Source organism: Pelobates fuscus, chromosome 3 (genome assembly GCF_036172605.1).
Source record: "Pelobates fuscus isolate aPelFus1 chromosome 3, aPelFus1.pri, whole genome shotgun sequence".
NCBI lineage: Eukaryota > Metazoa > Chordata > Amphibia > Anura > Pelobatidae > Pelobates > Pelobates fuscus.
The window spans coordinates 212,768,352-212,795,952 of record NC_086319.1 but is presented as its reverse complement, the minus strand read 5'-3'; the positions used below and the strand labels follow the sequence as shown (position 1 = coordinate 212,795,952).

General features: G+C 34.6%; 2 protein-coding genes across 9 annotated transcripts in view; both read left to right on the top strand.

The window, feature by feature from the left end:
* Positions 1-27,601, top strand: part of LOC134602746 (protocadherin gamma-A4-like) — a 347,761-nt gene that overhangs the window by 44,799 nt on the left and 275,361 nt on the right. For 2 of the 8 annotated variants that reach the window (XM_063448032.1, XM_063448031.1), the window contains exon 1: positions 18,299-18,613. The exons of 3 other annotated variants lie outside the window; for them this stretch is intronic. In XM_063448032.1, the coding sequence (XP_063304102.1) occupies positions 18,329-18,613 (285 nt within the window). In that variant the 5' untranslated portion in view covers positions 18,299-18,328. Of the gene's footprint in view, positions 1-3,215; positions 5,689-18,298; positions 18,614-24,713; positions 27,269-27,601 lie in introns of those variants that run through there. 3 more of the 8 variants (XM_063448020.1, XM_063448009.1, XM_063448010.1) reach the window with 2 other exon arrangements.
* LOC134603690 (protocadherin gamma-B5-like) lies at positions 16,190-18,265 on the top strand (the record flags this gene model as incomplete). The annotated part of the gene is made up of 1 exon (XM_063449869.1): positions 16,190-18,265. A coding segment is annotated over exon 1 (2,076 nt), but the record flags the coding sequence as incomplete, so codon positions are not given.

The window sequence follows — 27,601 nt, the reverse complement described above, 5'->3', positions numbered from 1 at the left end:
TTTGTTTCATGTAAATACATTTACTATAATACTGAAATATGTTGAAGTAATCACCGTATTACATTGTAAAAAGAAGTGATGATTTTGCAAATACCTTTGTATAGTTTAATAATTATTTTTACAACACTTCATTTGTAAGAACTACGTGCATGCATATTGGTTGCCACCCTATTAGATAAGAAACTATAGGTTATTTTACTCAACAATGTGTAACTCCTTGGTGTTTCGGTTTGTGAATAAAGTTGTCCAAATAAATTAAGAATTAAGGCTTTAATTCTATAATTTTGCATAACATTTTAATTGATGTTAAAATATGTTTATGATTTATTATTAAGAAAAATATTTTAATATTTTTATATATTAGTACATATTTATATTTACAATATATTTTAAGAGATTTTAAAATGTAAAAAATATATTTTAAAAGTGTATCCAATTTATTAAATAGTTTGCATAGCTTAACCAAAAGTATTAAAACATGAATGTGAACATCATTTTGAACCATAAAATAGAGTACTATAATTTTTTATTTCTTTTATGAATGACATTGCAGGGGGCATTGAAATTCCTATCTTAGTATTTTCAGATATTAAAAAAAAGATGTAATATAATACAGAAGAAAAGGTTTTTTTTTTAAATCCATTTAAGGAAGTGTGTAGTCAACGATAAGAAAATGGTCAACAATAATGCTGGAGAAGGGTGTTGATACATTTCAAGATGGTGTTTGCAAATAGAACAATGCAAAGTTTACAATTTCGAGAGCAAAACATTAATATGTAGCTAATATTTTAAGGAAGTCCAAAACATAGATCTTGACATGTTTTAGTTTTAAAACTTTATTGATGCAATGTTAGTATAAAGGGTGGCAACGCATTATTGGCAGTGTATGTCTATAACATTTGGTGATATACCATTAGGGAACCTGTTATATTGAAAATCAAGTTACATCATATAAAAAAAAAGAAAAGGATGTGATAATAGTTATAGCAAACCAGCTTACCAAAAGAGTACATTGTCAGTTAGTAACAGCAATGCACAGTATTATCATATATAAAAAAGGATATTGACTCTTGGAAATATGTGGCGAAATTTACAAAATCATTTTATTTTTCAATTCTATTTCTTTGTTGTATTTTTCAAATAAATACACAAAGGCTATACACACATAACATACGGCACATGAAACAAAAAAAAGGGTAATGCACAAATAACACAATATCCATATAAACATTTATGGTTGCCAAAAATATAGAACATCACATTGATAATCAAATCTCTATTTCTAATTTTGCAAGGAGCTAAAATACATATTAGCTTTATAAAAAAAAATCACTTTCTACCACTTTCCATCCTAAGATGACAAAGCAACTGTTTTTTCCATGATATCTTTGACAAGTTGTGTTCTTGTTTCCATCGTCTAGCAATAGGTATTTTACTGCAAAAGTATATGTAACTAAATATTCCTGGTAGTTCATGAATAAGGACATAAGTAAGTTCAAAACAGCCATATCTAGAGTAATTTTAATGTTGTTATTAAAAGTAATCTATAGTGTTAGAAATACAAATTAGTATTCCTAACACTATAGTTCACTCTGGTCTTCCCCTTCCTCACTGCCCTCCGGCACACAAAGGGTTAGATAACCCTTTATTCACTTACCTGATTCCAGAGCCAATGTCCCTCAGTACTGGGTTGTGGCTCCCGTCCTTTAACATCATCTGAAAGGTGGGGAGGGGGTCTAATGTGTATGTGAGGCAAATGCCTCAAGCGCATTAGGCCTTCCCCATAGGAAAACATTGAATCAGTGCTTACCCATGAAGGCTTGTTGAGCTTAAATAAGTTACACTATTTGTAACACTATGCATATATAGCAGTTGTATGGCTATCATTCCATAAGTTATACAGTACTTTAAAGTGTCTACCCAATGATTGGTCCTAACAAAATGCATCATCATTAGGGTTCCCACCTTTTTTAGAAAGAAATACTGTCCACGATAATTTGCAAAATAAATTATATATGTGTGACATTACAAGACACAATGTCACCTGATATCATGTTACTTCTCAGGGAGTTACTGCATAAGAGAAAAAAACAAAGATTGGCAAGTGAATGTTTTTAAAATCTTTAATAAACTACATACAATATGTATACTATACCTAACTGTGCATGCAGCAGTGTGTAGCAGTGTGAGTATAATGTCTGAATGAGTGTGTGCATAGTAGTGTATACATAACAGTGTGTGTTTGTCAGTGTGTACATACTAATACTGTGTCTGAGAGTGTGTCAATCTATATATTGTGTCTGTGTATCTACTATGTCTGTGTGTGTTAAAGTGTGTATATAGCAATGTGTGTATTTGCCACGTATAACAGAGGTAGATATTTGGTTCAGTTTCTCTCACCACTCTCCCAGAGATTCCTACCCATGAGTCTAAGATCTAGCAGGTTTTACACAGAGTAAGCTGTAAGCATATCTTACAATGTAAGGAAGAGGAGTTTATAATAAATAAGACAATTGCTATAGAGATATTTTAATTTTAGTAGTATGCTCATTAGTATGTGTCTTAACTATGGGACTACCTACAAATTAAATTTTTTGACAAGTATGTAATAGAAAATACTCATGACATAGATAATTACAAAAGCATGTGGCTGAGAACTTTATTATTCCTAATCATTCAATTATTTATTGATATGTGAGTGGAAGAATAACAACATTTTTATATCTATATTACTCTTGATTACTATTTTATCAAATTTACCATATATAACTTTATTATTGACAGACTTCAAGTCATATTTTTCATGCTTGTAACACAACTTGTAAACTAACATTATTAAGCACTATCATTGCACTAAGTAATTGATTAAACAAATAAGACATTCTCCATATTACATTTATTATTTTTTTCTTTTTAAAGACAGAATGTTTTATTGATGAAACAGGTGAGATATTTTAAATAATTTCTGTAAAAATTCTTTGTCATGCAATTCCACATTTATACCTCTGAGCGCCGCTGTTTGACCAATAAGGAGAAGAATGCAGAGCTGGAGATCCACTGATATTTCCATCCCTAACACACACTGCAGATCTGCAAGAAGAAACACAGCAATTTGTGGATTCTCTCATATAAAGAGCAGGCAATATATATATATATATAGTTATTTTCTTCTAAAAAAAAAAAAAGGAATCAGCACTATACATTCCTCTATCAACTAAACTATATGCATCTAACAAGAAATTACTTGGATTTTAAACATTAAGAATGAGGATGGAAACCCTGGATTCACAGAATTACAAAGGAATCAAATGGCAAGTAATATATTTCTTCTTATTTTCATGGCTCTGTCATTTAGTCTCTGGTCAGCTTCATTATTCCATTGATGAAGAAATGAGAAAAAACTCTGTTATAGGAAATATTGCAAAAGACCTTAATTTAGATATTAAACAGTTTAAGTTACGCAGATTTCGCATCATTTCACGAATTTCAGAGAAATATTTTTCTGTAAATTTAGATAATGGAAATTTATTTGTTAAAGACAGGATAGATAGAGAGACACTGTGTGGGTCAGCAGCTCCCTGTTTATTAACCTTTGATGCAGTGGTGGAAAATCCTATAAATGTTTCTAGAGTCAACATAGAAATACTGGATATTAATGATAATGCTCCCAGATTTTTTAATGATATTGCTACTTTAAAAATTATTGAAACAATTTCAGTAGGAGCACGATTTGTTTTACAAACTGCAGAAGATCCAGACATTGGCATTAATTCTATACAGACTTACAAACTCAGTGATAATCAGTATTTTACACTAAGTGAAAAAAACAGCACTGATGGCAGTACATTTCTAGAACTTGTTTTAGAGAAACCTTTAGACCGAGAGACACAGAACATTCATGAATTAATTTTAACAGCACTGGATGGAGGAAATCCTATTAGATCAGGCACTTCTTTGATAAAGATCATTATTACTGATGGAAATGATAATTTTCCAATATTTGCCCAAAAGGTATACAAAGTAAGCATAAGAGAAAACACTCCCATAAATTCTAGTCTTTTCCATGTAAGTGCAACTGATGAAGATGAAGGATCTAATGCAGAGATCACATATTCATTTACTAAAAGCACAGGCAATGTGCATAATACAAATACATTTATTATCAACCCTATAACTGGAGAAATTACAACTAATAAGAACTTGGATTTTGAGGTGATGAGAAATTATGAAATGTCTGTACAAGCAAAGGATGGTGGTGACCTAGTTACCCATTGCAAAGTATTGATTGAGATTTTAGATGAAAATGACAATGCACCAGAAATAACAATTGCATCATTATCTACTCCTATTCCTGAGGATTCTGTTCCTGGCACAATGATAGCGCTGCTTGAAGTTCATGATCAAGATGCAGGAGAAAATGGATTAGTTGACTGTCAAATAATGGAAAAAGTTCCCTTTAAACTAATGTTATCATCAGATAATTATTATAGAATTGTGACAACAACTGCTATGGACAGAGAAAAAGTATCACGTTATAACATCACAATTACTGCTTCAGACAGAGGATCAACTCCACTTTCCACTAAGAAAGCCATCAGATTGGATATATCGGATGTTAATGACAATCCTCCTTTATTTACCCAATCTACTTATTTCGCCTATGTTCCAGAAAATAATTTGCCAGGAGCTTCAATATATTGTATACATGCATCAGATCTTGATTCTGGCGACAATGCCAAAGTTATTTATTCAATGTCCAGCTCTAGCAGAGATGATTTTGCAGTATCCTCTTATTTCTCTCTAAATATAGAAAGTGGGGTTCTCTATGCTCAGCGATCATTTGATTATGAGCAGCACAAAGAATTTGTTATTCAAATTACTGCTAAAGACAAAGGATCCTCATCTCTGAGTAGCAATTCAACATTAATCATCCATATCATGGATCAAAATGACAATGCACCTAAAATTCTGTACCCATCAACAGAAAGCGGTGGCTCATCATCATTTGAAATAGTGCCTTTAACGACTGAAGAAGAAGTTTTGATTACTAAGGTGATTGCAGTGGATGCTGACTCTGGGCATAATGCTTGGCTATCTTATCATTTCATACAAATATCAGAACCATTTCCTTTTAAAATTAGTCAGCGCACAGGAGAAATAAGGACCATAAGGCCCTTTAGCGAGAAGGATGTTTGGACACATAAGGTTGTGGTTATGGTTAAAGATAATGGAAGCCCTGCTCTCTCAACAACTGTTACAGTGAGCTTTTTTGCTGCGGATAATTTTCAACAAATGCTCCCCAAACTCAATAATCCATTTAACAATGATGAGCCCAAATCTAATTTGCAAATGTATTTAGTGATAGCCTTGGTACTCATTTCTCTATTTTTTGTTTTAACTATTATGCTAGCATTTATACCAAAATGCAAAGAAATTAAGCCTCACCCAGCCTTTGATTCCATAAGTACAAATATGTATTCTCAAGTTGATCCCCGGATATTTTCTCATCAGTATAATGGAACTCTACCTCTCCCCTACTTATACAATATGTGTGTGGCTTTGGATTCCAATGAAAGTGGATTTACATTCCTAAAGACAAATCAAGATGTCCCCATAGACAACCTTATAGACACTGATGATTCAGCACTGGGAAATGAAACAAAAGAAACATCAGATGAACTCATACAGGTGAGGAATTCTAAAACATAGAATTGCGTTATGTTACTTGTAAACAAATTTACTATAATACTGAAATATGTTGGAGTAATCACATTCTTACATGGTAAAGAGAAGTGATTATTTTAGAAATTCTTAAAACATACCATTGAATAGTTTGATAAATATTTTACAACACTTAATTTTTAAGAACTACATGTATACATATTGGATGCCAACCTATTAGAAAAGAAACTATAGGCTTTTTCATTTGTTAATGTGTGCAACTCCTCTCTGTTTCATAGTTACATAGTTACATAGCTGAAAAGAGACTTGCGTCCATCAAGTTCAGCCTTCCTCACATATGCTTTTGCTGTTGATCCAAAAGAAGGCAAAAAACCCAGTCTGAAGCGCTTCCAATTTTGCAACAAACTAGGAAAAGATTCCTTCTTGACCCCAAAATAGCAGTCAGATGTCTCCTTGGATCAAGCAGCTATTAGCCCACTAATTAGAAATTGTATCCCTGTATGTTATGTTTTTGCAAGTATTTATCCAATTGCAATTTAAACATCTGTATAGACTCTGACAAAACCACCTCTTCCGGCAATGAATTCCATATCCTTATTGCTTTTACTGTAAAAAAAACCTTTTCTTTGCCTCAGATGAAATCTCCTTTCTTCAAGCCTAAATGTGTGACCTCGTTTCCTATGTATAGCCCTGTTTATGAATAGATTTCCAGATAATGGTTTGTACTGGCCCCGAATATATTTGTATAATCTTATCATATCCCCTCTAAGGCGCCGTTTTTCCAAACTGAAGAGATTTAAATTTTTTAACCTTTCTTCATAACTAAAATGCTCCATTCCTTTTATCAATTTTGGAGCTTGTCTCTGCACTTTTTCTAGTGCCATGATATCCTTCTTTAGAACAGGTGCCCAAAATTGCACAGCATATTCAAGGTGTGGTCTTACCAGCGATTTATAAAGAGGCTCTCGAGAATTTTTGCCCCTATTTATACATGACAAAACCTTACTGGCCTTAGCAACGGCAGATTGACATTGCATATTGCTACCTAATTTGTTGTCTATAACAATTCCCAAATCCTTCTCGTGTGTGGTTTTCCCTAGTTCACTACCATTTAGGGTGTAAATTGCTTGTGCATTCTTAACCCCGAAGTGCATAACTTTGCATTTTTCTACATTAAATTTCATCTGCCATTTTAGTGCCCAGTCCCCCAATCTATCCAAATCCCTCTGCAGCAAGGCAATATCCTGCTCACATTTTATTACTTTACAAAGTTTTGTGTCATCTGCAAACACTGATACATGGCTTTCAATGCCCATTTCAAGATCATTTATAAATATGTTAAATAGAAGCGGTCCCAAAACAGAACCCTGAGGGACACCACTTACCACTTTTGTCCAGCTTGAAAATTTACCATTTATGACAACTCGCTGTACTCTATCCTTAAGCCAATGTTCTACCCAAGAACAAGAATATTCATCTAGACCTATTTCTTTTAGTTTGAAGACTAACCTATTGTGAGGAACCGTATCAAATGCCTTGGCAAAATCCAAGTAGATCACATCCACTGCAACACCCTGATCTATTTGTGAATCAAGTTGTCGAAATAAAGAATTAAGGCCTTTATTCTATAATTTTGGAGGAGCTTTCCAATTAATTTAAGATATCTTGATAAACTTTCAAGATCATGTCATATTATGAAAAATGTTTTAATATTTTAATATTTTTTATATATTAGTACATACTTTTCTATAAAATATTTTAATATTTAAACAATATAGATTTTAAAAGTTTATCCAAAAATATTAAATAGTTTGAATAGCTTAACCAATAGTTGTAAAACATAAGAGCATTAATGTGAACATAATTGTGAACCATGAAGCAGAGTATTCGTATAATTCTCTTTTTTTTATGAATGACATTGCAGGGGACCTTGAAATTCCTATCTTAGGATTTTCAGATGATAAAAAAAAAAGATGTACGACAATACTGGAAAAAGGTTTTTTTTCTGATAGTTTTTAAGGGGGCATGTGCAAATAGTACAATGCAAAGTTAAGATTTTCGAGAACAAAACATTAATATGTAGGTTAAATTTTAAGAGGACCTAAAACATAGATCCCCACATGTTTTAATTGTAAAACTTCATTGATACTCTGTTACTATAAAGGGTTGCAAAGTATCATGAGGGTTGTATGTCTAAGACATTTGGTGATCTACCTTTTGGACATACTGAAAATCAAGTTACTGTGGCGATACTTACATTATTTGGGGGTCGGCCGGAGTCCTCAGCTGCAGCTGCGTTGGCTCTTGAGAATATGTGGCAAATTTAACAAAAGCATTTTATTTTTTTATTCTTTCCTTATTTTATTTTTCAAACAAATACACAAAGGGTATTCATACATAACATATTACATATGAAACAAAACAAACAAAAAAGAATAGAGAAGAGAACGGCACAATAACACAATGTCCTTATAAACAGTTATGGTTGCCGAGAAGATTGAATGTCACATTGTCAATCAATTCTCAATTTTTATTTTTGCAAGGAGCTAAAATACATATTAGCTGTATTAAAAATAAACATTTGGGCATATTTCGTAGTGTTCAGTAGAAGCCCCTATGAACAATTTTCTACCACTTTCCATCCTAAGATGCCAAAGCAGCTGTTTTTTCCATGATATCTTCGAAAAGTTGTGTTTTTGTTTCCATCATCTAGCAATCGGTATTTTTACTGCAAAAGTATGTGTAATTAAATATTCCTGGTTGTTCATGAATAAAGACATTAGTAAGACCAAAAGAGCAATCTCTAGAGTGATTTTAATGTTGTTATTAAAGGGAATCTATAGTGTTAGGAATAAAAATTAGTATTCCCAACACTATAGTGCCCTTTGGTCCCCCCCCTCCCTTGCGGCCCTCCCATTTGGCACATAAAGGGTTAGATAACACTTTATTTGCTTACCTGATTCCAGCACCAATATCCCTCAGTGCTGGGTCGTGGCTCCTCTCCTTTAACATTATCTGACAGGGGGGACGTAGTGCGTCTGTGAGGCAAGCGCCTTAAGCGCATTAGGCCTTCCCCATAGGAAAGCATTGAATCCAATATTTACTGTGAGGATTTCCTTGCTGCTGAACATCATCATGCGGAGCAGGAGGATGTCCCGCATTTTTAAAAGGAGTCAGACTCTGATAGATTACAGGAAGCTAGTACGGTTAAGTAAAACTCCACTTTAAAAATGCAATTCAGTGGGGGGCGTGGCCTGGCTACTCACGGACATGGACACGTGAGTGCTGAGCTCCATCAAGGGTGAGACCGAATACAGCGATTATCATAGCGTTAACTGCTACACACAAACGCCGACATCACTACTAACCTGCCTAGACCGGAGATGTCACAAAAAACGTTGAAAAAACCAAGCTGCGCCCGGCAGCGCTGCAAATTAAAGCGCTCACACCACCTATAAGCCGGAATCAAGATGGCGACGGCAGCCCCTCATCTCCAGCAGCAAGCTCAGACAGGAACGATAGCATATCAATCTCCCAAGTGCACACAGCACCTGCCTCTGAAATAGCCTTACAGAGAATGCTGAATGACTTACAACAAACCTTGCAAACAGACTTCACAAAGCTTGCTCGTGATGTCAGATCAGATATTCAAGCTATAGCAGAACATACCTCACAACTAGAGGACAAAACAGAGGAAATCATAACGACTCATAATAATCTGGTTGAGGCCTATGACTCCTTTGAGGTGAGGCTAACTGATCTAACAGCGAAAGTGGCGGATCATGAAGACAGCAATAGAAGAAATAATATTCGCCTACGCGGCATACCAGAGGACATTACACCTCCAGATCTCCATGGCTATGTCATATCACTATTTAAATCATTATGCCCCGGCCTAACAGAGGCTGATCTGCTCTTAGACCGCATACATAGGCTGCCTAGACCGTGGTTTCTAGCAGCCACTGCACCAAGAGACACGCTAACAAGAGTAAATTACTTTACTACAAAGGAGACCATTATGAGAACTGCGAGGAACCCAGACAATATCCCTAAGAAATACGCAATTATCCAGCTCTTTACCGATCTCTCTGCAGCAACATTGACAAAGCACAGAGAACTAACACCTATCACCAAAGCGCTGAAAGAAGCAGACATGCCTTACAAATGGGGATACCCAACGTGAATAATTCTTCGACGTAAAGCAGTGAAGCACCAAATCCGCAACATCGCAGAAAGTACCACGCTGCTAAAGGAATGGAACCTGAACGTAACCTTACCAGAAGCTAAGGAATTTCCTGATAAACATCGCAAATCACCCACGAAGATCCAAAAGGAATGGTCCTCTATGTCTAGGCAAAAGTGACTGTCACCAATGGACTCAAACAGTACCAAATGTACCAGTTAAACTGGGTTCCATGTCGTGAGGACACGTGAGCTTATACCCTAGAGGGTTCATTCATTGCTATTAGTTTCATTTCTTAACTGTTTTTCTTTTATCGTATTTCTGTTGAAGGATATGTTATGATATGTATAACTGTATTTCTAGTATACACGTAAACGCCACTAAGCAGTGAAACTAAGCAGTGAAACGTTAGCAATAACAAAATATGCATAAGTAAGGGTTTACAGGCTAAGAATATGCACTACACCATCCCCCCCCCCCCCCCCACACCCGATTAGGCTCCACAGAGCTACTAGATTTATCTCGGGAAAAAGAGGGTTGCTACCAGCTCTTCCCACTGTATATAGTTGCCCTAGGACACTCTACCCTACTTACCCTTCCAATTCCACCTTTATCCATTTCATGGTCCATGCCGTCTTATCGACTAATTAGCACAGTCGAACAGATCAAACCACGAGTTTATCGCACACCAGATGGTCCTCGGCACCAAACCAAGGAGATCAATACAATTAAATTAAGCATAATCAAACGGGCACATATTAAGTCATTACAATGTTGGCTCTGACCATCCTATTGTTGAATGCCAAAGGATTAAATTCTCCTTATAAGCGGAGACTAGCACCCAATGAAGCCAAGCAACTGAAGGCGCAAGTGGCTTTCTACCAAGAAACCCACTTTTGAAAAGCCAAAATGCCCAAATTCAGTACCCTGTGGGTTATCATGTAGGATATGCAAAATGAAAGAGAGGGGTATCGATCTTGATTCGAAAGGAGGTGTCCTTTACATTAAGCAAAATATTGGGGATAAAGAAGGCAGATTTCTCCTTCTTCAATGCCAGATTAACAATGAACAGTATACTCCAGTGAACATATATGGCCCACAGGAAAACCAAGCAACGTTCATTGACAAAATAATATCACTTACACAAAAAATATGGCAAACTGATCATAGGAGGGGATACCAACTTTCTCCTAGACATTAATTTAGATACGTACTCAGACGCCACAGTATCTCACAAAACTACCCACAAACGGTTAATGCCAACAATCCCAGCTCAGACATCAAATACATAGTGCGCATTTGGTGGATGCCTGGCGTATATTTCATTCAGCAGAAAAAGATTTCACATTCTATTCTCACGTATATAACTCGTATTCCAGAATAGATAGGTTCCTTATCCACAACTCCCTTATATCGACAGTACAGAACACACACATAGGATATATAACATGGTCTGACCATGCCCCTATCACCATAACGCTGACAGAGAAATATCCAAACAAAGGGCGAGGCTCATGGCGGGTTAATGAATCGCTACTGCGAGACCCTAAAATAATCAAACAATTAAGAGAAGACATTACAATGTACTTTGATACCAACTGCTCAGACACTACGAAAATAGACACACTATGGCAAGCACATAAGGCGGTAATTCAAGGGTCTTTGATCAAACATGCCAGCCATGCCAAAAAATTAAGTTTGTCAACATATAACGATCTTATACGACAAATTAAAGCCATTACACATGCCAACAAACAGAACCCAACAAAGACACAATATGACCAACTAAAGACACTGCAATCCCAGCTTAATGAAATAGAACTAGACAAAACTAATTATATTTTACAGAAGTGTAATCACAAATTTTTTGCTCAAGGAAATAAATCAGGAGCAGTATTAGCATCTAAACTGAAAGCCCGAGTTGCTCACTCACGAGTAGCATACATAATATCCCAGGATAAAAAGAAACTAATAAATCCACAGGATATTGTGGAGGAGTTTGCGACCTACTATAGCTCACTCTACAACCTAAGAGGACAGGAGCACACACACACCCCAACAGAGTCACAGATCCAAAACTTTCTGGCCACAGTTGATCTACCTAATCTCACAGAATCAGAAATACGAACGATTGCCAGCCCAATCACGTGTCAGGAAGTGCAACACATTATAGATAAGATGCCAGCACATAAATCCCCAGGTCCAGATGGTTTTTCCAACCTATATTACCAGACGTTTTCTGATCTACTGATGCCACACCTTAACAACCTTCTAAACCAATGTTTTTATACTGGGTCAATGCCAACAGACATGCTACTGGCACACATATCCACACTGCCAAAACCAGGGAAAACAGCAGATGTCTGCCAGAACTTTTGCCCTATTTCTCTACTAAATTGCGACACAAAAATCTATGCTAAGTTTCTGGCAGAGAGGCTGAAAGACATACTCACACGCATAGTTCACAACGATCAATCGGGTTTTATTAAAAATAGGCAAGGATCGGATAACATGAGGAAAATATTAAACATCCTGTCCCATATGGAGACACACTCAATGGAAGGTCTTCTCTTAGCGTTGGACGCGGAGAAGGCCTTCGATAGACTGAATTGGAAATATATGGAACAGGTTCTTGTGAAATTTGGGTTCCCCAGAACGTTCATCAGAGGTGTCCTAGCCCTGTACTCAGACCCCTCAGCTAAAGTCATTAATGGAGGCTTTCTATCAGCTCCATTTACTATCACGAATGGCACCAGACAGGGGTGCCCGTTGTCACCCCTGTTGTTTGTGCTGTCTCTCGAGCCCCTAGCATATAAAATCCCACACAAGAAGGACATCTCAGGAGTCCCAATTAGAAATTATGTGTACAAACTGGCTATGTTTGCTGATGATGTGTTCATATCACTGACGCAACCCACACAATCTCTGCCACAATTAATGCGTACCCTATGAGAATATGGTCAGATATCATATTACAAATTGAATCAATCAAAGACCCAAGCACTTCCCATAAGACTACCAAGCACCACTGTTCAATCACTTAAAGGCCGATTCACTTTTGATTGGAGACAGACCCACCTTACATACCTAGGGGTTAAGAGTGCAACCACCACCAGAGGCATAATAACACACAATCTCTCGACACTGCCACAAATGTGCAAACAACTAGTTTCCAAGTGGAAAGATGTACTCCTTTCATCGTTAGGTAAAATCAATGCCATCAAAATGACAATATTACCGAAACTGCTGTATATATTTAGAATGTTAGCACTTCCACTAGCACCAGCTCTGGGTAAACAAATACAAAAAACTATCTCGACATTCATATGGGGAAATAAAAAACCCAGAGTCCCTCTCACTCTATTACAAACCCCGTCGCATTCAGGGGGTCTACGCTTCCCGCATATCCTAAACTACCACAAAGCAGCAATCATAGAAAACGCTATCAGACTACATGCTTCTAAAGGGTCATTACAATGGGTAGATATGGAGAACAAGTATAACCCAGCATGTTCCGCTATAACCTATATGTGGACACCCATAAACGTACGTACTAAGCCATGTACACTCTTGCCACTTACTAAATTAACAATACACATGTGGGACCAATTGCACCGACAAGCTAATAGAGGCAAGTTTCTGAAATGGGCACCCTTAACAGCGCTTAAATCACCCTGGTTATCATTGACCGGTTGGATAGAACTGGGTATCACCCGCCTTACAGACCTATGCTCACAGGGTAACTTTCTATCCTTCCCAGCGCTACAGACTAAATATAATTTACCTCCGTCATATATATTTCCATATATTCAATTAAAAAGTATATTTTCAGACAGGGTGCTTCATACCACAACACAAGTACCTGAGCACGGCACGGCCTTGCTCCAAATCTATGATAGATGTAATAAACACCCGATCAAGGCTAAGTCCTTATCTCTTAGCTATGCAGCCTTGGGTCAAAATACACCCCAACCAGAGTTTCCGTTTATAAATCAATGGCACAAAGAATACCAACTAACTGTCAAGAAAGATCAGTGGTTGCAATCGCTCACGGCCCTGAAGGGCTCCACATCTTGTTACCCCCACATAGAGGCTCACAAAAAATTGATACATAGGTGGTATCTTACACCAGACAGACTGAACAAGATATATCCACTCTCCTCACCATTGTGTTGGAGATGCGAATTGTCTAGAGGTACAATGAGCCACATTTGGTGGCAATGCCCCAACATCGAACCCCTGTGGAAAGAATCCCAAACATTGTGCAATTTGTTGGGTGTTCTTCAAAGCCCCTTATCTTTAGAGATGAGCCTTTTTTCTGTTATTCCCAAAGCACATCTCTCCATCTGATAAACAATTACTTATGCTTATTATCCTGGCAACACAAAACCTCATAGAGAGTTACTGGAAGAATAGAGATTGTCCAACTCAGAAACAACTATACAACAAGATAAGACCATTTTTAATATATGAACAGATGTCTTTCTCCATGTCTAAACACAGAGAGATCACACATACTAATTGGCAAAGGTGGACAGATGTCTTAATCCCAGCGGCCAATATAAAACAGAGAACCACGACTCAGACCAGTTCTTTACACAGGGGTGACCCAGAAACTTGTTCTTTGGCTGTATAGTTCTACAATAGTAAGGTTTTAGATAGGGGGATGAAGATAGCAGTAATAAGGCACTGTTCTAATACGAGACATGATCAATCTGTGCTCATACTTACCTAATCTAGTCAGGTTTCTAGGACTGGGTCTTACCATCGTAGTAGTACAAAGGACGAGGAAGGCAATTGTAACATATGATTGTAATATATGATTGTAACATATGCTTGTACAATAATGTTTTGGTATGAAACAACGATTGACACATTTTGTGAATGGATATTAGCCCTCCCCTCTTCCCTTCTGTATCCAGTTTATGTCTGGAAATTAAGAATTCAATAAACTTTAAATGGAAAAAAAAATGCAATTCCATTTGGAGCTCAAGTGCTCAGTAGGACATTTGACCTGGAAGGGAGCTTGTAGAGCTTAAATTAGTTACACTATTTGTAACACTATGCAAACATAGCAGTTGTATGACCATCATTCCAGGAGTTATAAAGTACTTTAAAGTGTGTGCCCAATGATTGATCCAAAATAAAATGCATCATTTTTGGCATTCCACCTTTTTTGGAAACAAATACTGTACATGGTAATTTGCGTAATGAATTATACATGCGTGACATCACAGGACACAATGTCACCTGATATCACGTATCATCTCAGGGAGTTACATGGGAGAAAAAAAAAGATTGGAAAGGAAAAATTGTAACACTTTCATAAACTACTTATAATATGCATACTATGCCTAACTGTGCATTTAGAAATGTGTAGCAGTGTGTGTATACTGTGTGAATGAGTGTTTGCATAGTAGTGTCAATCTGCATACTGTGATTTTGTGTCTACTGTGTCTGTGTGCGTGTGTGTATATAGCAATGTGTGTATTTGCTTTTTTATAATAAAGGTGGATATTTTGGCTCAGTTTCTCTCACCACTCTCTCAGAGATACCTACCCATGAGTTTTTCAAATCTAGAAAGTTTAACACCTTTGACCAGAGTATAGCATAAGATGGTTATTGAGCTTACACTCTAAGGGAGATAATGAGTCTATAATAAATGAGACAATTGCTATATATATTTCTATATATAGTCCCACTTTAGTAATATCATTGCAAAACATTAAGTAATTTATTAAACAAATAATACATTCTATATTTTTTTTTTTTTAAAAAGACAAAATGTTTTATTGATGAAACAGGTTAAATATTTTAAATAAATTCTGAATAAATTCTGTATACAATATCCAGCACAGTCACTCATATTTATATAGTACTACACAAGTATAGTACTACACCTACATGAACAATTTAAATTGTTTGACAAGACTATCATTCTAGAAACATATCATTAAAACTCACATTATAAATCACTATTATTGTAATACATGTTTTATAACAAGTTAGATATTTTAAACAATTTCTAAAGATATTTTCTTGGTCATGCAATTCCACATTTATACCTCTGAGCGCCGCTGTTTGACCAATAAGGAGAAGAATGCAGAGCTGGAGATCCACTGATATTTCCATCAGTAACACACACTGCAGATCTGCAAGAAGAAACACAGCCATTTTTGGATTCTATCATATAAAGAACACAGCAACATATATCTATTTATTTTCTTCAAAAGTAAAAGGAATCAACACAATGCATTCTTCTATCAACTAAATGATATGCATTATAAATCTAAGAAGAAATTGCTTGGATTTTAAACATTAAGAATGAGGATGGAAACCTTAGATTTACAGAATTGCAGAGGAATCAGATGGCAAGTAATATTTTCCTTCTTATTTTCATGGCTTTGCCATTCAATATCTGGTCATATTCATTATTCCATTGATGAAGAAATGAGAAAAAACTCTGTTATAGGAAATATTGCAAAAGACCTTGGATTGGATGTTAAGCAATTTAAGTTTCACAGATTTCGTATTATTTCACGTATTTCAGAGAAATATTTTTCTGTAAATTTAGATAATGGAAATTTGTATGTTAAAGACAGGATAGATAGAGAAACACTGTGTGGGGCAGAAGCTCCCTGCTTACTAACCTTTGATGCAGTTGTGGAAAATCCTTTAAATGTTTCAAGAGTCAGCATAGAAATTCTGGACATTAATGACAATACTCCAAGATTTTTTAATGATATTGCTACTTTAAAAATTATTGAAACAATTTCAGTAGGAGCACGATTTGTTTTACAAAATGCAGAAGATCCAGACATTGGCATTAATTCTATACAGACTTACAAGCTCAGTGATAATCAGCATTTTACACTGAGTGAAAAAAACAGAACTAATGGCAGTAAATTTCCAGAACTTGTTTTAGAGAAACCTTTAGACCGAGAGACACAAAACATTCATGAATTAATTCTAACAGCAGTGGATGGTGGGAATCCCATAAGATCAGGCACTTCTTTAATAAAGATCATTACTACTGATGTAAATGATAATTTTCCTACATTTACGCAAGAGGAATATAAAGTAAGCATACGAGAAAACATTCCAATAAATTCTAGTGTTTTCTCTGTAAGTGCAACTGATAAAGATGAAGGATCTAATGCAGAGATTGCATATTCCTTTACTAAAAGTACAGGAAATGTGCACAATGCAGATACATTTATTATCAACTCTACAACTGGAGAAATAAAAACTAGTAAGAACTTGGATTTTGAGATCATGAGAAATTATGAAATGTCTGTGCAAGCAAAGGATGGAGGTGACCTAGTTACCCATTGCAAAGTATTGATTGAGATTTTAGATGAAAATGACAATGCGCCAGAAATAACAATTGCATCATTATCTACACCTATTCCTGAGGATTCTGCTCCTGGTACAATGATAGCGCTGCTTGAAGTCCATGACCAAGATGCAGGAGAAAATGGATTAGTTGACTGTCAAATAATGGAAAGGGTTCCCTTTAAACTAATGTTATCATCAGATAATTATTATAGAATTGTGACAACAAGTGCTATGGACAGAGAGAAAGTATCACGTTATAACATCACAATTACTGCTTCAGACAGAGGATCAACTCCACTTTCCACTAAGAAAACCATCAGATTGGATATATCGGATGTTAAGGACAATCCACCTTTATTTACTCAATCTACTTATTTAGCCTATGTTCCAGAAAATAACCTGCCAGGAGCTTCAATATATTGTATACATGCATCAGATCTTGATTCTGGTGACAATGCCAAAGTTATTTATACAATGCCCAGCGCTAACAGAGATGATTTTGCAGTATCCTCCTATTTTTCTATAAATATAGAGAGTGGGGTTCTCTATGCTCAGCGATCATTTGACTATGAGCAGCATAAAGAATTTGTTATTCAAATTACTGCTAAAGACAAAGGATTCCCATCTCTGAGTAGCAATTCAACATTAATCATCCATATCATGGATCAAAATGACAATGCACCTAAAATTCTGTACCCATCAACAGAAAGCGGTGGCTCATCATCATTTGAGATGGTGCCTTTAACGACTGAAGAAGAAGTTTTGATTACTAAGGTAATTGCAGTGGATGCTGACTCTGGGCATAATGCTTGGCTATCTTATCATTTCATACAAATATCAGAACCATTTCCTTTTACCATTAGTCAGCGCACAGGAGAAATAAGGACTATAAGGCCCCTTAGCGAGAAGGATGTTTGGAAACATAAGGTTGTGGTTATGGTTAAAGATAATGGAAGCCCTTCTCTCTCGACGACTGTTACAGTAAGCTTTATTGCTGCGGATAATTTTCAACAAATGCTCCCCAAACTCAATAATCCATTTAGCAATGATGAGCCCAAATCTAATTTACAAATGTATTTAGTGATAGCCTTGGTACTTATTTCCTTATTTTTTGTTTTAACTATTATGCTAGCATTTATACCAAAATGCAGAGGAATTAAGCCTAACCCAGCCTTTGATTCCATAAGTACAAATATGTATTCTCAAGTTGATCCCCGGATATTTTCTCATCAGTATAATGGAACTCTACCTCTCCCCTACTCATACAATGTGTGTGTGGCTTTGGATTCCAATGAAAGTGAATTTACATTCCTAAAGACAAATCAAAATGTCCCCATCGACAACCTTATAGACACTGATAATTCGGCACTTGGAAATGAAACAAAAGAAACATCTGGTGAACTCATACAGGTGAGGAATTCTAAAACATTGAAATGTTTTACTTGTAAATAAATGTATTTTAATACTAAATATATGTTGGTGTATTCACATTCTTACATGGTAAAGAGAAGTGATAATTTTACAGGATTTTAAAAATATAATTGTATAGTTTTATAAATATTTTTGCAACAGTTCATTTGTAAAACTGCATACATAAATATTAGATCCCTCCCTATCAGATAAGAAACTAATGTAAGCAACTCCTCAGTTTTTCAGTTTGTGAATCATCAAGAACCAGTTTCTCTATTTAAAATGTTTGGATAAGATCTTAAAATTATTTTATACTTTTGTTATACTTTTAATCATTTTTATTACACATTTAAGATGTTTATTTTTATGTGTAATATAGTTTAAGATATTTTAATACTGGGGAGAAGAAGCAAAAGTTAAACAGTCCAAAATATTAAATCATTTGAAAAGCTTAACTAAAAGTATGACAACATAGGAGCATTACAGAATGACGTAGGAATGTAGAGAAGAGACTAAACAAAAAGAGGAACATGGGGAGAAAATTGTACAAACTAATGCCTGGTAAACTCTACTAGCAGGTCAGGAGCCATACAAATTGATTCTTTGCAGGTGGCAAGGAAAATTCCGCAGAAGAAACGCTGGGTGGTCTCATTAATACAATCTATAAAAACACAACAAAGCCATAGAAGGAATTATAAGAGAAAGGAGAAGAGAAGGAGGGACAAGCAGTAAAAATAAGGCAAAACCCGAAGAAATTGAAGCCAACATCAGGGAAAAAAAATCTCTACAAAATAAAACTTCAGAATAGCAACTATCAATATAGAAGTTAACAAGTACAAAGCTAAGTACCATAAATTATTTATTTATGTTTTCTCTCTATTTAAATTGTTATTTTGTCAAACTATCTGCCAATTATAACCTGATATAAATATATTACTGATATATAAAAGCGTTATCCCTTCAACCCCTCTATATTACTTTAACCCGAACCTTCTATAAACTAATCTCCTATAAAAATAAAAAGGAAAAGAAAATGAAAAAGGGAAGGATACAAGAAAGGAGGGGAAAAAAGGGAAAAGAGAGTGGAAAAAAATCCAATAAAAACCAAAAAAGACCAAAAAATAAAAGAGCAATAAAAAAGGGGACAGGAGGGAGGAGAAGGAGAAGAAGGAGGGAAAATATAAACCAAAAAAGGAAGGAGAAAGTACATAAGGAAAAGAAAAACAAGATAATCCTTCTTAAAAGCTTATATGCAATCAAAGAAAACACAATAAATTATCCATGGCTACAAAAATAACTCAGGTTACTAAAGATAAGGAAAAACAACATAACAAACAAGAAATTTGGATGTCAGGTTTTTTTTTTCCAGCCCAAAATAAAAAAGGTGAAGGAAAAGATACACATTTATCACTGGGAACAAACTACTTCAAGAAAACAAACTGCTGTGTACACAGACCTCACCACAAAATATGGATACACATAATGTCACGCAAGATTTTATACATGAATGTATAAATATAAATTTCCATTTGTATTGGACAAAAGTACAGAAAATCTCCAAACACAAATCCAAGTAATCTCTGAGAAAATTTTATCAGTGGAAGAAAGAATCACTGAAATTGATTCCCGATATACCCATTTAAATAATGCTGTATCAAGTCTGGTGCAAAGGATGGATAAACTAGAGTGAAACCTGGTAAATAATGAAAATAGATCAAGAAGACAAAACCTTAGATTCCGGGGTATCCCAGAAGATATCTCACAAGACAATTTAACAGAAATTTTTGAAGACCTGTTTAAATAACTAGATCTAAATACTCCTGCCATGGATACTGTTATGGAAAGATGTCATCAGCAGAATAAGCGTAACACTGTGTTAGAGCTAGAGATGTGATAATACAATTTCATTCTTTCCAATTTAAAGAGAAAGTCCAAAATGCTTTCAGAGAAAACAAAAATACAGATGAAAACTTGAAAGACATTTCAATATTCCAGGATTTTTCTACCTATACGTTAATATGGAGAAAATAATTCAGTTCCAGTTCGTCTCTCTTAAGACGCCACCAAGTGAAATATATGTGGAAACACACACACAAAATAAAGATCTTCTGGAAAGTACAAGTTCTATATTTTAACGAATCAAAAAACCTGTCAGATTGAATGGACCAAAATAATATATCCTAAAACAAAAGGACATAATTAAAGAGAAAGCCATGAAAGAAAAAAGTAAGAAAAAGAGGAAGTAGGATTGAGAGGCGGAGAAAAGCGGAAAGTTGGAAGGATCTCTTGGATTGAGGGAAGAGAGGAAATAAGAGAAAGAACCGGAGAATGATAAGAAAAGCAAAAGAGGAAGAAACTAGAAAGAAAGAGAAAAAGGAAAAAATATATATATATTTTATTTTTAGTATAATTTAAGTACAGACATATACACACTTCACTCAGAGATGTTTAAGTTAAAGAAAATGTTTTTTTTTTTTAAATTCACAAGATTGAAATGAATTGATTAAAATAGAGATAACACATATTGATAAAGACACAAGTAAGAATTCCCTATATGGAGATTCAGCACTTTTAAAGAGATTAGACGAAAACTATCCTCTTTGACAATAGGAGGTCACAAAATTATATGGCGATTTAAAGTAAAAGATAATAGTAGGAATAGGGAGGGAAATTGTTATATTAATGGAATGGGAACTTATAAGCACAGTATTAAAATTAAATACACCTAAAGAGGAGGGAATGGGGTACACATTAGAGATTAATATATATATATATATATATATATATATATAACCACTTTAGTAGTATGCTTATTAGTATGTGTCTTAAATATGGTACTATATACAAATTACAGTTTTTGTCAATAGTATGTTACAGAACATACTGATGACATAGATTATTACAAAATATATATAATAGTAAATGTTTCATTATATAAATAATTACAAACGCGTGTCTAAGAACTTTATTATTCTTCCACAAACATTTATTTCTTGAAAGAACGAAAATAGTTTTTATATCAATATAACTCTTGATTACTATTTTCATTAAAATTTACTATATATAACTCTCATCCTAAAAATGCCAAAGCAACTGGTTATTCCATGATATCTTTCAAAAGTTGTGTTTTTGTTTCCATCCTCTAGCAATCAGTATTTTATTCACTGCAAAAGTACGTGTAGCTAAATATTTATGTTCGTTTGTAAATAAAGACATATTGAAGTTCAAAAGAGCCATCTCTGGAGTAATTCTAATGTTATTATTAATAATATTTTTAAGACAATCAACAAGCCAAAAGCATAGTTTTTACATAATAATTCCAACAAATATGCAGGTAGGTTCCTACTTCCTGTTTTAGCTATTCATAATACCACCTGTTTATACATTTAAAATTAGTTTCAATTAATGAAAGGTTGTGTATATAGTTATTAAATTTAAGTAACAATGAATTTCAATCTTGGCTATTGATTTTAAATTTTAGATCTTTTTCCCAAATTAAGATTTCCCCAATTTTTTTATTTTTTGGGGGTCAGACAAAGTGTCTGTACTGCCTGTACATAAGTGGTCAGCAAGAAAGCATTTTTTTAACAAAATCATTTTACACTTTTATACTCAAGAAAAACTCTTTAACCCCTTAAGAACCAAACTTCTGGAATAAAAGGGGATCATGACGTGTCACACATGTCATGTGTCCTTAAGGGGTTAAAATGCAATTTAGTTTTCAGCTCAAGCATTTAGTAGCTCATTTGACCTGGAAAGGGAATAAAAACGTATCCATGAAGGCTTGTTGAGCCTAAATTAGTTACACTATTTATAACACCATGGAAATACCGCAGTCATATGGCTGTCATTCAATGAGTTATATAGAACTTTAAATTAAAGTGTGTACCCCATGATCTGTTCTAACAAAATGCACTATTACTAGGGTTGCAACTTTTTGGGAAAAAAATGCCCACCATGCTAATTTGCATAACAAATTATATACATGTGACATCACAGGACACATCACCTGATATTATGCAACATCTCAGGGAGTTACAAAGAGTAAAAAGAATGGAAAGGGAAAATTCATATATCTTTATTAAACGTACAATGTGTGTACTCTGCCTGACTGTGCATGTAGTAATGTGTATGTGTAGCAGTGTGTGTGTATACTGTCTGAATGAGTGTTTGCATAGTAGTGTATTTATAGCACAGTGTGTTCGTCATTGTGTATACTTCATCTAAGTGTGTGTATAGCAGTGTATAACAGTGTGCACATACTAATATGGTGTCTGAATGTGTGTGTGTGTGTGTGTGTGTGTGTGGGGCAGAACTACGGCATATATAAGGATGCTTAGAAGTGGGAAACAATATGTACGTTTGAAAAAGCCCCAAGAGGAGGGGCAAAACGCGTCACATGACCCAGGAACACGGAAGTACTTGGTAGCATGCAGATCGGTGATACCAGCAGACTACAGAGTGGAAGAGGTTATTGTACACCGAATACCCTGATAACTCAGTGGACTGGTGAGCGGACTATGGATGCTAAAAGATTTCTGCATAAGGTTTTAAGGATTTGGAATAAAGTTTTTACACTTACCTGCTGTCCGGGTCGTTTGAATGTCATTTGGATCCCACAAGCTCCAGGGGCTGATCCTCCCAGGGCGCTCTGGCTTGGAGCAGGGCTCTGACCACTCCTGACTTGTGAGTGTTACATCCAGAAGAATCATTTGTTTATTCATTTGCACTTATTTTTATGTCTTAACGATATTGCACTAGGTGTGCTGTATATGTTTTTTTGTCTCCTGTTTTAGACACCCTGTATGGATCTATATTTATTTGCAAGTATTTCATGTTTTAATACTCTGCAGTTTGTGGTATATCACATCATAATGGTTTGTTAATACACCCTGTACACATTGGAGTGGTGTTAGATTGTGGTTATCACACCAGGGGTGTGTTTTTACAAAGTCTGCGCACCAGCACTCTTTTGCTTCGTATGACACTTTTTGACCTAATTACCAGGGTTTTATGTTGGTTGCTGCAATTTTATTAGGAACTGCGTGACCTACTGTAATAATTGTGCCATCTTATTTATATAGATACGTTATATGTATACTGTGTTTATTGTGTGTCTACTGTGTCTGTCTGAATATTATTGTGTGTGTATATAGCAATGTGTGTATTTGCTATGTAGAATAGAGGTGGATAATGTGGCTCCATTTCTCTCACTATTCTCCCAGAGATCCTTGCCCATGAGTCTAAAATCTAGCAGGTTTAACACTTTTACACAAAGTGTAGCATGAGATGGTTATTGGGCTAACAATCTAGAAAAGAAAATGAGTTTATAATAAATAATACAATTGCTATATATATATATATATATATATATATATATATATATATATATATATATATATATATATATATATATATATATATATATATATGTATATTTATATATTTCCACTTTAGTAGTATACTCATTAGTATGTGTCTTAGTTATGGGACTATGTACAAATTACAGTTTTTGCCAATAGTATGTTACAGAACATACTGATGACATAGATTATTACAAAATATATGTAATAGTACATTTTTCATTACATAAATAATTACAAAGGCGTGTGGCTAAGAACTTTATTATGCTTAAGCAAGCATTTATTTCTTGAAAGAACAACATCGTTTTTATATCAATATTACTCATGATTACTATTTTTATTAAAATGTACTATATATAAATTGATTATTGGCAGGCTGCATTCCATATTTTGAATTGTCTTTATCATGCTTGAAATATAACATGGAAACTCACTATATTATCCACTATGAATACAAAATAATACAAAATAAAGTGATTGAGTAAACAAATAATACCTTCTACATTTTATATATTTTTTAAAGACATAATGTTTTATTGATGAAACAGGTTAGATATTTTAAATAATTTCTGAAGACATTTTCTTGATCATGCAATTCTACATTTATACCTCTGAGCGCCGCTGTTTGACCAATAAGGAGAAGAATGCAGAGCTGGAGATCCACTGACATTTCCATCAGTAACACACACTGCAGATCTGCAAGAAGGGATACAGCCATTTTTGGATTATCTCATATACAGATCAGAGCAAGATATATCCAGTTATTTTCTTCTAAAGAAAAAGGAATCAGCACTATATATTCTTCCATCAACTATATTATATGCGTTGAAAATCTACAAATAAATTATTTGGATTTTAAACATTAAGAATGAGGATTGAAACCTTAGATTCACAGAATTACAAAGGATTGAGATGGCAAGTAATATTTCCCTTCTTATTTTTGTGGCTTTGTCATTCAGTATCTAGTCAGCTTCATTATTCCATTGATGAAGAAATGAGAAAAAACTCTGTTATAGGAAATATTGCAAAAGACCTTGATTTAGATATTAAACAGTTTAGGTTTCGTAGATTTCGCATTATTTCACGTATGTCAGAGAAATATGTTTCTGTAAATTTAGAAAATGGAAATGTATTTGTTAAAGACAGGATAGATAGAGAAACACTGTGTGGGGCAGCAGCTCATTGCTTACTAAACCTTGATGCTGTAATTGAAAATCCTTTTAATGTTTCTAGAGTCAACATAGAAATTCTGGACATTAATGATAATACTCCCAGATTTTTTAATGATATTGCTACTTTTAAAATAATTGAAACAATTTCAGTAGGGTCACGATTTGTTTTGCAAAATGCAGAAGATCCAGACATTGGCATTAATTCTATACAGACATACAAGCTCAGTGATAATCAACATTTTACACTGAGTGAAACAAACAGCACTGATGGCAGTACATTTCCAGAACTTGTTTTAGAGAAACCTTTAGATCGGGAGACACAAAGCATTCATGAATTAATTTTGACAGCACTGGATGGAGGAAATCCTATTAGATCTGGAACTGCACAAATAAGGATTGCAATTATTGATGTCAATGATAATTTTCCTATATTTACGCAAGAGGTATACAAAATAAGCATAAGAGAGAACACTCCAAAAAATTCTAGTGTTTTCCATGTAAGTGCAACGGATAAAGATGAAGGATCTAATGCAGAAATCACATATTCATTTACTAAAAGCACAGGCAATGTGCATAATACAGATACATTTATTATCAACCCTATAACTGGAGAAATTACAAATAATAAGAACTTGGATTTTGAGGTGATGAGAAATTATGAAATGTCTGTACAAGCAAAGGATGGAGGTGGTCTAGTTACCCATTGTAAAGTATTGATTGAAATTTTAGATGAAAATGACAATGCACCAGAAATAACAATTGCATCATTATCTACTCCTATTCCTGAGGATTCTGTTCCTGGCACAATGATAGCGCTGCTTGAAGTTCATGATCAAGATGCAGGAGAAAATGGATTAGTTGACTGTCAAATAATGGAAAAAGTTCCCTTTAAACTAATGTTATCATCAGATAATTATTATAGAATTGTGACAACAACTGCTATGGACAGAGAAAAAGTATCACGTTATAACATCACAATTACTGCTTCAGACAGAGGATCAACTCCCCTTTCCACTAAGAAAACCATCAGATTGGATATATCGGATGTTAATGACAATCCTCCTTTATTTACTCAATCTACTTATTTAGCCTATGTTCCAGAAAATAACTTGCCAGGAGTTTCAATATATAGTATACATGCATCAGATCTTGATTCTGGCGATAATGCCAAAGTTATTTATTCAATGTCCAGCTCTAACAGAGATGATTTTCCTGTATCCTCGTATTTTTCTATTAATATAGAGACTGGAGTTCTCTATGCTCAGCGATCATTTGATTATGAGCAGCATAAAAAATTTGTTATTCAAATTACTGCTAAAGACAAAGGATCCCCATCTCTGAGTAGCAATTCAACATTAATCATCCATATCATGGATCAAAATGACAATGCACCTAAAATTTTGTACCCATCAACAGAAAGCCTTGGCTCATCATCATTTGAGATGGTGCCTTTAACCGCTGAAGAAGAAGTTTTAATTACTAAAGTGATTGCAGTGGATGCTGACTCTGGGCATAATGCTTGGCTATCTTATAATTTCATACAAATATCAGAACCATTTCCTTTTACCATTAGTCAGCGCACAGGAGAAATAAGGACCATAAGGCCTTTAAGCGAGAAAGATTTTTTTAAAAAACAGGTTGTGGTTATGGTGAAAGATAATGGAAGGCCTGCTCTCTCAACAACTGTTACTTTAAGTCTTATTGCTGCGGATAATTTTCAACAAATGCTTCCCAAACTCAATAATCCATCTAACAATGATGAACCAAAATCTAATTTGCAAATGTATTTAGTGATAGCCTTGGTACTCATTTCTCTATTTTTTGTTTTAACTATTATGCTAGCATTTATACCAAAATGCAAAGAAATTAAGCCTCACCCAGCCTTTGATTCCATGAGTACAAATATATATTCTCAAGTTGATCCCCGGATATTTTCTCATCAATATAATGGAACTCTACCTCTCCCCTACTCATACAATGTGTGTGTGGCTTTGGATTCCAATGAAAGTGAATTTACATTCCTAAAGACAAATCAAGATGTCCCCATCGACAACCTTATAGACACTGATAATTCGGGACTTGGAAATGAAACAAAAGAAACATCAGATGAACTCATACAGGTGAGGAATTCTAAAACATAGTATTATGTTATGTTACTTGTGAATATATGTACTATAATACTGAAATCTGTTGAATTAATCATATTCATACATGGTAAAGATTTTTTTTTAGATTCTTAAAACATGTAGATTATTGTTTTATAAATAATTGTATTTTTGAAATATTTCCTGTTTTTTTAAAACAGATCATTTGTAAAACTACATGCATACATATTGGATGCTTCTCCGTGAGATAATAAACTACAGGCCTTTCCACTTAATAATGTGTCCAATTCCTCCAGTGATTCAATTTGGGAATCAATGTGTCTACACAAACTAAGAAATAATAACTTG